This window comes from Falco peregrinus, chromosome W (genome assembly GCF_023634155.1).
Source record: "Falco peregrinus isolate bFalPer1 chromosome W, bFalPer1.pri, whole genome shotgun sequence".
Classification (NCBI taxonomy): Eukaryota; Metazoa; Chordata; class Aves; order Falconiformes; family Falconidae; genus Falco; species Falco peregrinus.
In genome coordinates this window covers 12,103,110-12,117,896 of record NC_073743.1, presented here as the reverse complement: position 1 = coordinate 12,117,896, position 14,787 = coordinate 12,103,110, and the positions used below count along the sequence as shown (strand labels likewise).

Here is a 14,787-nt window from a genome sequence, read left to right as displayed (position 1 = left end):
TGAGGTAAGGACTACTGAGTAACCAGTATATGAAGATACAAGAGGAGGTGACAGCTATTTTAAAAGAACAACCCTTCATGAAAGATTTAGAACTGAAATGTCAATTCTCTTCCACTGAAGCAACTTTCAGTTAGTTCAATTAGGACAGTGGTGATGCATTTGAATACATCTAAAATGTGCACAAAATTTTAACCCTGTGAATTGATGTGAGCAGACTGGGAATTTTCTTCTACAGATTATTAACAATAAACCAAACTACTACATTATGGCATATTTGAGATCACTTTTTATATGAATTTTAGCTGTTTAACAGAACTAAGATTTACAACAGTATGCATTTACAAAACTCATACAGCAATTACTGTAATAGTGAGGAAAACTGCCATCTCATCTTAAACAATGGATTTTCAACCAGTGCTTCTATAATTATTTTGTAAGGAAACTTAATGTCCAGTAATAACTTTAATTTAGGTCACCACATGATATAGCTACTTAAACTGTGCTTTCAGCACACTTTTCACTTTTTTGCAAGTTTTTCCCTTGTTAGCATCCCTCCCTAGCGTGAGTCTATACAATGATGCTAGAAAAGGTTACTTTTTTATTACTTTAAATTCAAAGACAAAAATAAACATTCCTATCAATTTTGTCTTTTTGTTTTATATGCACTATTTCCTCATCAGAGTATTTTTAAATCTATCAGTTAGTTTACCTCCACAAACACATCTCTGGGTATAAATGACCAGAGAGAAGCTTCATGTATATTTTAAATTATTATTGCAAGATTAGGAAAAAGTGCACCTTTTTGAACCCGGATGATATGAAAAACCCTTCACCAAAGCATGAACATGTTAAAGCTTCAAAACAGAATAGATGTACAAGTTCTGTCAGTAGCAAACACCCACTCTATTCTCTTTCCCTCTATGCAGAAAACAGCTGAGTAACATTTATGGAAAACACTCTAAAAACCTTCAGGCATAGGCAGACATCTACTGTGGACAATTTCAACCCAAAGAGTTAAAGTTTGGCATGTTTATATAAGGAACTGAAAGAAGGTTTTATAATAGAGTGTTAGGCAATTTTAATCATAGAAATCCCTCCCAACTCTGCCAATAAGACATTAATGCACAGTGCATCAAATTTTCCTTTGAGCTAATAGTTACACCAAATTTACATCAGTGTAACTAAAAGCAGAAATTGACCCTCCAAATATGATAAAGTACTCTGGGATCTTGTTAGGCATTTAGAGCAGAGAACGTAATTTATTATATATTTGGACAGAGCCCAGCAAAATAGGGCCTAATTTGGTTGTGGTCTTTAGGAGTGACTGCAATATAAATGTTATAATAATAATAAAGTGTTACAGAATTGTAGCCTATTATTTTCTCCTTAGCGTGTGGTGAAGAGAAATACATATTTTGAAAGAACTTGTGTTTTCAGATTTTTTTGCTATCAGGAAATATAAATTTACAGGAAACTTTGAAGCTGCAGTTTACAGAAACAAAACCATTTCTCTCATTACCCTCTAAAATATAATGATGGAACAAGATACTGATGACTGGAAAAGATATTTTGTAGAGAGCAAACTGATTAAAGCCTCTGGCAAATGGACACAGCAATAGCATTTTAAAGCATCTCATCATGTTCACTGTAGTCTCACGGTTTAAAAAAATATAAATTGAGGTAAATTGCTTCTTGTCATTGACAAGGAGTGGTGGTTCCAAAATAAACCTAGACTGTTGAGTAGGGCTCCTAGCATTTTCTATTACTCTAATTAAAGGTAACATTTTTGGTAGAATGTGAAGGTCTCTCTATTTTCATTGACTAAGTCTAAGAACTCTATTTTTTTAAAGTGATCCCTTCAATTAATTTATTTAACATGGTTTACCAACATTTCCAAACTCAGCATGGAAAAACCATCAGAATGACACTATGCCATGGATCCTGAATTAAGCTGTCAGCAAGGATTAATAAACTCTAACAGCTGCCCAAAAGCTTTTATTCTTTTTATTTAAACATCAGATTGCAAGTCAAAATGCAGTGTAATCTTTGTTGAAGCTACTCCAGCTAGCATGGGAAGAGTCAGAACAGACAACAGATGACAATAGTCATTGTTAGGAAAAAAATCCAATCTGGAGCAGTAAATCTTAAGGACAGATGGATGCAGCAAATCTTGGAGAGATACTGGAAATTGTTTTAATATAGTAAGTTCTCTTCACTTCCTAAAAACCTGCATAAAATGTATTATCTTGAAAAGAGGTATATGGAATTAACTTTTTTCCCCAATATGTATCCTCTAAATTAATAATTAAAATATTTTTCTCTCCTCTTTAAGATCTGTATAGATTTTGCCTCGTAATTGAGAAACACTCTTACTATTCTTCTTAATCTAAACCTCATTTTCAGAATTTTGTCTGAAACTACTGATTAATATACAGTCAACGTTTTAAAATCCAAATTCAAATGTTCAGACAAATGCAGAAGCACTAGGCTTATCTATTGCAACACTGACTTTCCATACTTTACTGTTAGGTAGGAAAGCTTATCTGACTGCATAGCAAAATCCTTTCAAGCTAAACGGTTATGCAAGTATAACTGAATATTAAAGGAATAATTCAAAGTCAAAATAGAATGGTCACTGGGAAATATGGGCCTTTAGAAACCCCATTTATTAAGGCAACTTTTTTTCTATATGCTTGTATGATTCAGCTTACATCTGAAGGAATTAATTTTTTGTTTATCTTCTATACAAAACAGAGTTCAGGCTCTAGATCTATGTTACACATTTTCAGAGTTTAACAGTCCATTATGGAATAATGCTATAAATTTTAATAATAATAAAACTAATAAATATACAGAGAGTATGTAACAGGATTTTTTTTATGCAGGCTATAGAATTTTGTAGCAAGGATAAATGTTTTATTAAATTACATATATAAAATAGTTGTTAAATAAATTCTGTAGGACATTTCCATTAAGATGCAAATGTATTCTAAACTATATAACTCTTTTTGAACTGTTATACTTTCTCATAAGGAGTTTAATTTTCTAGTTCTTTCTTCCTGTAGTCTTTAAACAATAAATTATATGTACTCACCCCCTTTTCAATGCTCCCTGTTTGGCAAAGAGTACCTTCGGCTGCTGGAATGCTGTTGGTGACACAGCGGTTACTTTTGCTGAGGCACCAAAGCTCTCTACACACTTCCTAGGAAAGAAGGCAGAAGTTAATCAGAATAATGGCCTAAAATTAGTTCCAGTCCTCATACACACGTGTATACACAAATTGTTTTGAGCAGAGACTATAAGAACTGGGCTGGAGAGATAAATCTATAGATGGTTTTGAAATACTCTGAAGCAATTTCAAAGGCACAATATTTTACCTAAGAATATTCTGCCAAAAAATTCTGGAAGCATCAAATTGTAGACTACAGGAATATGTTTTTCATACCTGTCATGCAAGTAATGTTTTATAGTTATTTTTTTCTTGATTAGTGCTAATACTGGACTTAGTATATTTTAGTGTTTACAATGTGGTCTTCAGATGTGCTGCAGTAGCTCCATGACTGTTGTTATCTGCCTTAAAATTCTACGGTAAAAGGATACTATTAGTTTTGAAATATGAAACGGCAACATTTATTTTTGTTTCATTTATTTTAAACAAAAAAATTTCTGAGCTCAGACTACTTGCTCTCATCTTCTTTAACACATGCTAAACCAGTCCATGTGTACTTAGTACAAACTGAGCTACGTACTAAAATATTTCCTTTAGGCTTTTTAGATTTGTGGCTGATATTTCATAAATGATTTAACCTATCCTATTTCCCTAAGTTGTCAGTGTTAAACAAACACAGGTTTTTTTCAAATAATCTTTTTTCCTACAATATTTTCACATTTGGTTTGCAGATTTACTCAATACATATTCATTATTGTATTTATTATTCAATAATTTATATTAAGTCAGTTATGTTGACATTAGAGATTCATTGTTAAAACTATCTAAGGGTTGAAATTTATAATATAGGTGTGATTCAAAGTTGGCTGAACATTTTGGAAATCTTTCAGTCACTTGAGTTGCCTGGGGATTGGGCTATGTATGCAGAATGGAACCAGAAGTGTTTTTTTTTTATAGGAACTGACTTACATTATAACCTTTGTATTATTTTGTGATCTGTGTAAGAGTTCAAAAACTGCTTATAGATATTTTCTATTTTTAAGGTTTTTTGAAAATTGGACAGATACTCAGATTTTTTAAATGATCTTATGATAGTCATTACTACTGCATTTTATTTAACAGCTGCTTGAAATCATACCCTACAAATAATTCTTGTACAGGTTCTATAGCTGAACCTTGGTACAAAGAGCAAAAAGGAAAAGAAAGTGTGAGCAAATAAAATTTATTAGGTGTCCCCCCCCCTCCCCCCCTAATTATTTCTTTGAGGAAATGAATGAGTATCTGGCACCTAGCCTATCTCTTCTATACATCTCAACCGGAACAACTGTTAAGTTTTACCCTAAGAGTCACGTTTCTTGCATTGTACTGTATATAGACATGGATTTATTTATACATTATTCACTAGCAGCTGCAGTAACAGTTCAACAGTACAAGGTTTTCTTGAATAATGCAAAATTATTTTCCAAGTTTAAAATCAGATGGTGCCATTCTTGCAGGACTGATATATACAGTATATTTAGTGTCATGATTGGTAAAGCAAGATATCTTTTTAAAAATCCATTAAAAACATACCATATTTAGAATGGTCCGAATTTATGAGGAATGAGTACTGATAATTTCTGGAGCTTCCATCCAATTTTTGACAATTAGGCCTAAGCTATTGCATTATATTGTTATGCACCAATTCCCATTTGGTGGAGGGCTCTATGAAAACTTGAGCATGTCATGGAATAAACTGACATTCTTGAGCCTCTTTTTAGGAGAAAAATTGCCACTTGTAAAAGCATACCTGCAGCCAATGTAGACTCTCTTACTTTTCAAATTAGAATTTTTTGTTGAAGAAATGAAAACAGTATTTACTTTAATCTGAATAAAACACTTTTGCCACTCAGCTGATAACATTTTTTGATTAAGATACACATTCACAAATAAAACATATGGTTTAAAATATCAAATAGAACAAGGAAAGCACAGAAGATACATCACAAAGATTCTTGAAAAATCTCTTTAACTAGATTACAAATTTCACATTTATTTGAGACAGCCAGCATGGCTTCACCAAGGGCAAGTCCTGCCTGACCCAACCTAGTGGCCTTCTAGGATGGAGTGACTACATCAGTGAACAAGGGAAGTGCTACAGATGTTGTCTATCTGGACTTCCGTAAGGCCTTTGACATGGCCTTCCCCAGCATCCTTCTCTCTAAATTGGAGAGAGATGGATTTGATGGGTAGACTGTTCGGTGGATGAGGAATTGGCTGGATGGTCTCATCCAGAGAGTAGTGGTCAACGGCTCAACGTCCAGATGGAGATCAGTGGCAAGTGGTGTCCCTCAGGGGTTCGTATTGGGACTAGCACTGTTTAATATCTTCATCAATGACACATAAAGCAGGATTAAGTGCACCCTCCGTAAGTTTGCAGATGACACCAAGCTGAGTGGTGTGGTTGACATGCCTGAGGGACTGGATGCCATCCAGAGAGACCTGGACAAGCTTGAGAAGTAGCCCCATGTGAACTTCATGAGGTTCAACAAGGCCAAGTGCAAGGTCCCGCACCCGGGTCGGGGCAACCCCTGGTATCAATACAGGCTGGGGGATGAAGACATTGAGAGAAACCCTGCGGAGAAAGACTCGGGGGTACTGATGGATGAAAAATTGGACATGAGCCTGCAATGCGCGCTCGCAGTCCAGAAGGCCAATTGTATCCTGGGGTGCATCGAAAGAAATGTGGCCAGCAGGTTGAGGGAAATGATTCTGCCCCTCTGCTCTGGTGAGACCCCACCTGGAGTACTGCATCCAGCTGTGGGGTCCTCAGCACAGGAAAGACATGGACCTGTTGGAGTGAGTCCAGAGGAAGGCCACAAAAACGATCAGAGAGATGGAACACCTCTCCCATGAGGAAAGGCTGAGAGTTGGGGCTGTTCACCCTGGAAAAGAGAAGGCTCATGGGAGACCTTATTGCAGCCTTTCAATACTTAAAGGGGGCTTATATAAGAAAGATGGGGACAAACTTTTTAGTAGGGCTTGTAGCGATAAAACAAGGAGTAATGGTTTGAAACTAAAAGAGGGTAGATTCAGACTAGACATAAGGAAGAAACTTTACTGTGAGGGTGGTGAAACATTGGAACAGGTTGCCCAGAGAGTTTGTAGATGCCCCATCCCTGGAAACATTCAAGGCTGGGTTGGATGGGGCTCTAAGCAACAAGATCTAGTTGAAGATGTCCCTGCTCACTGCAGGGGGGTTGGACTAGATGACTTTTAAAGGTCCCTTCCAACCCAAACCATTCTATGATTCTATGAAAAGTGTCAGACTGTGATGATTCTACTTCTGTGCTTATTTTGCATCTGATCAAGGACAAATGTTTAAATTAATAGCTGTGCTGACTTTGTGAAGTTTGGTTCAATGTTCTGAAAAGCCAAAAATTCAACTGCATTAAGAAACAAAGATTTCAACCATTCCAATATATACAAAAGCAAAAATGTCAGATCTGTGTGACAGTCTGTCATTTGAAAATATCTGTATTTCAGGGCAATTTGAATCCAGAATTCTGGTTTGTGCTCCAGGGTTTACTTGCAGAATTTCACTTTTGATATGACTACACAAGTACAGTATCTATATATTAATATAAAAGGGGAAGTAATAATTAAAACATATTTCATTGCCAGGCTAACATATCCACAAATTAGCAATTTCTTTCCAATAGGAAATGCATTCTTTCTGTATACTCAGGCTTCTTTGTGGCACTACACTCCGCCAAATTCACAGAACTAACATCTCCAAGACATTGTAGTTCCAAAAAAATAATCAGCTGAACTGTGTGAATTAATGGATACAGCACTCCAAAACTATTTTAGTCATTCATCTGTTTGTAGGATGATTCTAAGCATATCAGCTCAAGTCCGTACTACATAAAATGAGAAAAATAGTTTCCTTCTTCCTAAATTGCTTTGGGAGATAGAATGAAAAGCACTACATCAAAACTAGATATTATTACTGACATAGTCTGGTAGTCCTTATTCAGACCTTGATTTCAGCAGGAGTTTGCCTCAGTAAATCCATAAAGACAAAAGTAATGTAAAATTACTATGGGCTGTATCATATTATTAATATCTGAGCAAAAGACTCTTGCTTAAATCAGAAAGGAGTTCTGTCTGAGACAGACATACAATATCTTAAAATCAACAGAATATTTCCTTATGGAAAACTATGCGAAACACAGAGAACTCATTAACTAAAATAATGAAAGAATGTATTTTTGTAATTTCTTTTAAGCACAGCTACACTTATTTAAAAAGTTGTTTATTTTCCCCTGCTGCTTTGCACTTAAAAGAGTAGAATTTGAAGTAAATTCTCCATCAGCCTGTACATGAAATTAAAAATAATATTAATAGTCATTTGAAAAAAAATAAGATATCTAAAAAGAAGTGGAAAATCCATCTCTGCTCTTATTTCATTAAATGAAAATGGAATTATACCAGGTACTACTATGGCTATGTGTTTTTTATTTTCAGCTGATTTTGAAAAGTTAACAGAGAAATTATTCTAAGGTGTATAAAGCTTTCTATTCTCCAGCTCAGCCCTATACCTGGAAATTTGAGATATTTCCTTATTACCACTATCCTATCAGTATCATCTTTAAGCAGCTGCTTTTAATAAGCCAGTCTTAAAAATATATGAGCAGCTGCCCTGGAAAGGTTAGGCCAAAAATCACTAGTAGAAAGTATACTGCTTTTTTTCACACAGGAACACATGTGTGCATACACACCCACCCCACACCCAACCACCAACAAACATAAGGTGACCCTTTATGGTAGCCTTTTCTTCATTGGTGGACATAAGATGAAGCTAACATATCTTTTGCCAACATTAAATTTGTGTAAATAATTTACTGACACCAAGAGAAAGAAGCATAATCTGAAAATTAATCAATGACCTCAAAGTCAGTCTCCAAGTGCGTAGATTTAATAACTATTAATTTGTAAAGCAGACAAGGGAAAGTGTTTTTAAAATCCAGGAAACAAACTGAAGCTGAGGCCTGTCACAAGATCAAGACAAGATAGATGACAACTTGTAATGGTGTATCTTAGGGCTCCATGACTTCAATTTGGAATTCAGATGTTTGTATAAGTTGAACCCATCTAGAGAAAAAAGACAGCAAATAAAATTATCCTCTTTTTGACTAAGTGTTATCAATGATAGAGCCTCTTTTTGTTGTGTCATGCAGAGTTACACATAGGCATTTCACATTATGTAACATCTAAGCATCCTATATCATAATCATCATGAATTGTAACAATACAGCACAATGAAAACTCGGTAATATGAGCAAAGATCAAATTGCTGTGCTGTTCTTAATGTTTTCAACACTAATGAAAGACTCCAACAAAAGTTAGCAGTTTGGCCCATAATTAAATAAATAAATAAAGAGGTGGGAAGTATATTCACAATGCATATTAAACTATGATAACTTGGGCATTTTCCTTTCTCCCCCTCCATGAAATTTTAAAATGTTAATCAGGATTTTATGTTACTTCAGCACATTTCATCTATAATATGCTGTACCTCTTGATGAGCATTTGCTAAAACAGAGCATAAAAATAACAAGCGTGAATCTAAAAGCATCAACCTAGAGTATTTCAGACTCATTGCTGAAATACTGATGGCAACACGATTAAAACTAGGTTAATTATAATTATGGGTGAACTTCAGAAGGTTCAAAGTTTAGTTCAGATAAGCACCCAAAAATAACCATTTTACTGCTCCATTCCTAAACGCTCATTAAGTGGTGCATCATGTTATGAATCACAACATGCTGAAAGAATGTGAAATAGAATCTGAAGCTTAGGTTGTACATTCATATTAAGTTATCAGCATTCTTTCCTAAATATTGGGTGCTTATGTGAACCTTATGGAAACTACAGAATCCCTACAAGGTCAATCACCTCCAAGTAGCATCTTCCCTTTCAAACCCATGCAATCTATCCCATCTTTATTCCAACCACATTCCAGTATCTGGAAGCTCATTATTGATTCTATAATCATCTACTACACTCCTGCTTTGTTCACTGGCTTCCCCTTGCACTTTTTAAACAACTTTTATAAGATCTAGGTACATTCGTATTATGTCTATGTCTCTTGGGGGGGGAGAGGGGGAGGGAGGGAAAGAGGGTTTGGAGACAAGACAGTCCTAGGAAAGAAGAAAGGGGACTATGAGAACTTGTTTAAAAAATATACAAAAAGGATTTTAAACCACTTTATGATTCAGAAAGAGGAAAACCCGCATGCAGGCGGGTTTTGAATGTCTCCAGAGAAGGAGACACCACAGCTTCTCTGGGCAGTTCCAGTGCTCTGGCACCCTCAAAGTAAAGAAGCTTTTCCTCATATTCGGATGAAACTTCCTATGTTGCAGTTTGTGCCCATTGACCCTTGCCCTGCTGCTTGGCACTACTGAAAAGAGCCTGGCCCCATCCTCTTGACACTTGCCCTTAAGATATTTGTAGACATTGGTAAGATCCCCTCTCAGTCTTCTTTTCTCCAGGCGAAACAGGCCCAGCTCCCTCAGCTTTTCCTCACAAGGGAGATGTTCCAGTCCCCTAATCGTCTTTGTAGCCCTTTGCTGGACCCTCCTCCAGTAGTTCCCTGTCTCTCTTGAACTGGGGAGCCCAGAACTGGACACAGTACTCCAGATGCGACCTCACCAGGGCAGAGTAGAGGGGGAAGATAAAACTCCCTCAACCTGCTGGCCACACTCCTCCTAATGCACCCCAGGATCCCATTGGCCTTCTTGGCCACAAGGGCACACTACTGGCTCATGGGCAACTTGCTGTCCACCAGAACTCTCAGGGCCTTCTCTGCAAAGCTGCCTTCCAGCAGGTCAATCCCTAGCCTGTACTGGTGCATGGGGTTGTTCCTCCCTAGGTGCAGGACCTTACTAACATCATACACTAACATTAAAATTTGCATCACCCGATTACAAGGGTCAATTGTAATTCAGGCTATTTTGCCTGATTATTTTTTTTCTAAGAAATATTGTAGAACTGTTGTGTATATCAATTTGTTTCCTGGATTTAAAAGTTAGCTGACCATATGCTGGTTTTTTTTGCTCATTACTAATTCAGTTACACTATTCTGTCTCTGAACTGGCATGTGGGAAACTAGGAAGCAGTGAAGGCATGACAACTGCATGTCCTGTATTTCTGTAGTTGACACTTTCTCAGAAACTTTCTATTAATGGTAATTAACTTTATGGCCACTCCTCATAATTCATTAAAAGCTTCCTAGAGACAAATAGTGCAAGGGAGCTACTGAAGGTAGCAGGAGGACTCCTTGTCCTTTTTCATTCTGCCTGTTTACAAGCAGTAAGTTTATAGCTTGAACTCTATCTGTCCTCCAAAACACACTAACAAAATGTGAATAAAAACTAGTATTTGAGTTTTAAGCTATTTTTCTTGGCAAACTAACTGAGGAACTTAATTGCAAATATAAGACCATGACAAAGAAGAGCACTACCTGTCATCAGCTAAAATACATTACCTGATGTGTTAAATGTGAAATACAAATGGATTGGCCCTGCTGATTTCAGGGAAGCCATGTATGCAAAGGAAAGGAAACTTTGTCCCCTTATCCCTCTACTCAAAGTATTTATTGATACCAATGATGATTTTGCATTTTAATGCAAAAAAATATACCAAAGAGTTGTTGGGCACTCTCTCTGAAATCCATGCTAGTTTGCAATAGCTTCACAGATCATAAAATATACCACAGCAATATCAATAATGCATAAGTATTAACTATTAAAATGTCTGAGGTTTTAGCCTCTGACCTAAAAATGTGGGGACCAGCTCTACAGCAAAGCATTATTTTGAACCACAAAATCTGTAAGTTACAGTCAGGCATATTCCAGGTATTATTTAAACTCATAAAACAGAGAAATTCAAAGTCAAGATTGGAATTTTTTCCTGAGTTAACCCAGAGACAGCCAACAGCCAACTGTTATTAGGCAGATGCTCAAAGGTTAAGGAGATAAGGAGTCAATGAAATAAGTTCTCCTTACTCTCACCTAAATAAAAGGACTGAAAGTTTCTGAACTTTCAGGGGAACTGACACAAACAGAGCAGAGAAGAACTTAGCCACACCTAACAATCAGCAGAGAATTCACATTGCATCACCCTAGAAGATATAGCATATCTAGTACCTACATAAAAGAACAGGAACTAGCACTGTTCCAAATAACCTCAAAATCTCCCACTGCAGTGAATCCAGTAAGATACTTGAAAGCATGTACTGCCTTTAAGAAAAAGCTATGCATCAGTATTTTATGGTGAAATTTCCACCATTACCATTTAGCTCACTGGAAGTCATAAATTTAATGTTATCCTGAATCAAAAAGCGTACCCTAAAAATGAAATATTTTAAGTATCTAAAGACATTGCCATTCTTTATTCAAAGTATCTGTTTCTTCACCTAAATTCTTTAAAATTGCCCCTGTATCAGAGATGGTGGAAAGTATAGTATAAAGAACAATACACATGTGACATTAGAAAGATGGCTGTCTTCTTGCAAACATGTAGTCTTAGTTTTTTAGCTCAAAGAGCTAAAGCATCTCTCTGAATTCTTGTCCAACTTAATGTGCTGAATGGTATAGGGAAGTATGACCAATAGTCACAATGTTTTTGCTGAAACAGTTTTGTCCATAAGTGACTAAAATGTTTAATTAGGTCTAGTACTCACAACAGTATCAGTACAACTACCAAAGAACTCCTTTCAAGGTGAAATTGGCTCCTTGACAGTAAACACACAAAAAAAAGCAGATCCTTGCAGTCCCTTTAGTACTTTAGTTCTGATGTCTTAATCATTCAAACACCACTCCAGGTATTTAACTTCAAGTTCACAAGTGAGAAAGGCTTCATGTACTTAAATGTGCAAAATCCTTTGCAGGATTAGGACCTAATATATGATCAAAAGCAACAGTTTAAAATAAACATACAGAGGGAATGGATGAGGAAATAGGGGAGAAAAGGCAATGAATACAGACGAACATCAAAGCTAGATGGTTGAAAGAGGTACTTTTCCTAAAGGTTAATAAGACATTAGGACAGAATTCCAAAGCAGAAAGAACATGAAGATTTTCCAAGTTACTTTAAAAAGACCAACTATCTCTACAGCTATATCAGAGCCAAAAGGAGACTTGTAATTTCTTTGCCTTTGATTTGAGAGTGCAACTGTTTCTCTTGTCATGCCTCATCATCATAAATCAGTAAAGAACATGAGCAAGAGAAAAAGGCAAGCAATTTTCTCTGAGATTTCCCTTTGGTTTAGAATTTATTTACCTCTGGGACACTAAATCCTGTTGCAGAATGGACGAAAGAGAACGGCCACGGTTCCATAGAAGGACTGTGTGATACAGCTTTTTGACATAAGTCTGGAGTGAACCAAGCTAGGCCGCAGCGAGAAATTACCAGACTTGCTAGAAATGGAAAATTACCAGGCTTGCTAAAAATGGAAAATTACCAGGCTTGCTAATAAGGGAAGAGAGATAAGGTTATGCTGACCTTGTAAATAACTTTGAGGAATTCACATAGATAAGAGAGAAAAAAAAATATATGTAGTTAGCTATCCGCAGAAACCGCAAATAGGAGGACGTATGAAAGTGTAATCCTTTAGAGCTTAGCCAATCAGCAGATGATTTGTAGGCATAATTAACTGGAACTGTATATAAGACATAATCGCGCCGTAATAAATTGAAGCTTGCTTTATCACTCATATTGAGTCGGCCGCGTGCTTCCCCTCGCTTGTCAAAATCCCACATTGGAAAACCTACTCTATCCCCTTTTTTTACCAGGCACTTCAAATAGAAAGTTCTGAAAGAAGTGCTAGAAAGGAGTTAGTATATGAATTAGGTCTGCTGCCAATTAGGGATTTTTACTGTTTTTCCATTCATAGTTGCACATGTGTCTGTTAGAATAAGATCAATGAACTATGGCATCTTCATGTGAATAGTACATCAAATAGGTACATCCAAAGCACTGACTGTTTACTTTTGATATTGAAATTGTAGAACAGAGTATTCAACTTTTCCTGGTATTTAGACCTAGTTCCACTACTCAGTTCTAAAAACCCTTTCACATATGAATAGATCTTTCTTGTGTGGATATTTTCGATCTGCACTATCAGCTTGCAAAGATTATTTTTTTCCTTTCAAAATTATCACTTGAAATCGTTATGATCATAATCATCATGACAGCATTTTCAAATAATTATGGCTATGGCAGATAATATTTTTAATTATTGACATTATTTTAAATGCATATAATTTCTTAGAGTGGATATTACCAGAGTTCTACAATAATCTGTTATATAAATATATACAGTCTGAATCCAATTATTAAAAGGGGGGTGGGTGTGTGTGTTCAGAAATGCTTATAAGTCATGCTCACACTGATGGCACACCAATGGAATACAATACACTATATCAATTCACAGGACTGGTAATGTCACATGAAGACTTAACTACTTTTAACTATTGCCTCAATTAAGTGTCAACCTCTTTTCTGTAACTATAAGGGAATCCCAACAAAAACTTTTAAACAAAAAGAAAGCAGAACACATAAAGCCAAGATTACCTACATCTTCATTACTTCCAATTGTTTGCATTTTAGAGACTGGTTTAAGAACAGAAGTGTAATATGCAGCAAGATCATCACAACAATGATTACATAGTTTAACAGAGTTTGGAGAGGTAAAGAAAAAAAAGAACACCTCCACCCCCCCTACATGTAGAAAAGCCTGGTTTTGCACATTATTAACTTTCCAGTTTAATTTGAAATGCAATATATGCCAAAGACTGTGCTATAAATCATGGATTACATACCTGCAGATTTCCTTAGTCTGAAAATAGTGTGTGTGGTGAGAAATTGTAAGAAAAAAATGGGGGGGGGGAAAGGGTTATGCCTTGGATGTAGTGATAGGAAAAAGGGCCCTTAAAGAACACTGGTGGGAAGTGAGAACTTAAAGAGGAACAATGAAGGCCAAAAGAGGTTTGATGATGGATCAGGAATAGAAGATCCAGTGAGCTAGTCAACCAACTACATATAGCTTATAAAACCTTTGCACAATGAGGTCTGCCAAAGAGGCATCCTAAGAATAATATTGTATTTATCATACCAAGAATATTAAAAATGGACTTTCTTTGTAGCTAGCCTTTAGAGAAGTGAATAGAGTAAATTCAATGGTTACACTGTCATATTTGAATAATAATTAAAACATTATAAAAATATATGTAAATTTAAACCACTAGATATGTTTTCAAGGTTTATTTAATTTAGTCTCAGCTGATTATTTGATGACAAGTACAGCAGAATGTATCATTTTACTACATACTTCAGGCTGCAAGATTTGAAGTAATATTTATAAATTTATTGCATAATGGCCTAAGTGTGTAGGTTTTTATTTATACTGTAAATTTCTTTACTTGCAGCCAAAGCTTTGCTAGTACTTAGCTATTCAGTATTCCATTCAGCTATCTAGCTTCATGTTCCTGCTCCCATAACCAATTATTGTCCTTTTAAAAAAAGGGATCTGAACAATGTGAGAAACAATAAACTCAATGCCAGCAAAAAGA

General features: G+C 35.9%; 1 protein-coding gene across 4 annotated transcripts in view; it reads right to left on the bottom strand.

The window, feature by feature from the left end:
* Window positions 1-14,787, bottom strand: part of LOC101923076 (A disintegrin and metalloproteinase with thrombospondin motifs 6) — a 166,570-nt gene that overhangs the window by 71,138 nt on the left and 80,645 nt on the right. For all 4 annotated transcript variants that reach the window (XR_008745112.1, XM_055792873.1, XM_055792875.1 and 1 more), the window contains one exon: window positions 3,095-3,202. Coding sequence is in view for 3 of the 4 variants with exons in the window: in XM_055792873.1 (XP_055648848.1) it covers window positions 3,095-3,202 (108 nt within the window). In the remaining variant the exon portion in view is untranslated. The remainder of the gene's footprint in view (window positions 1-3,094; window positions 3,203-14,787) is intronic.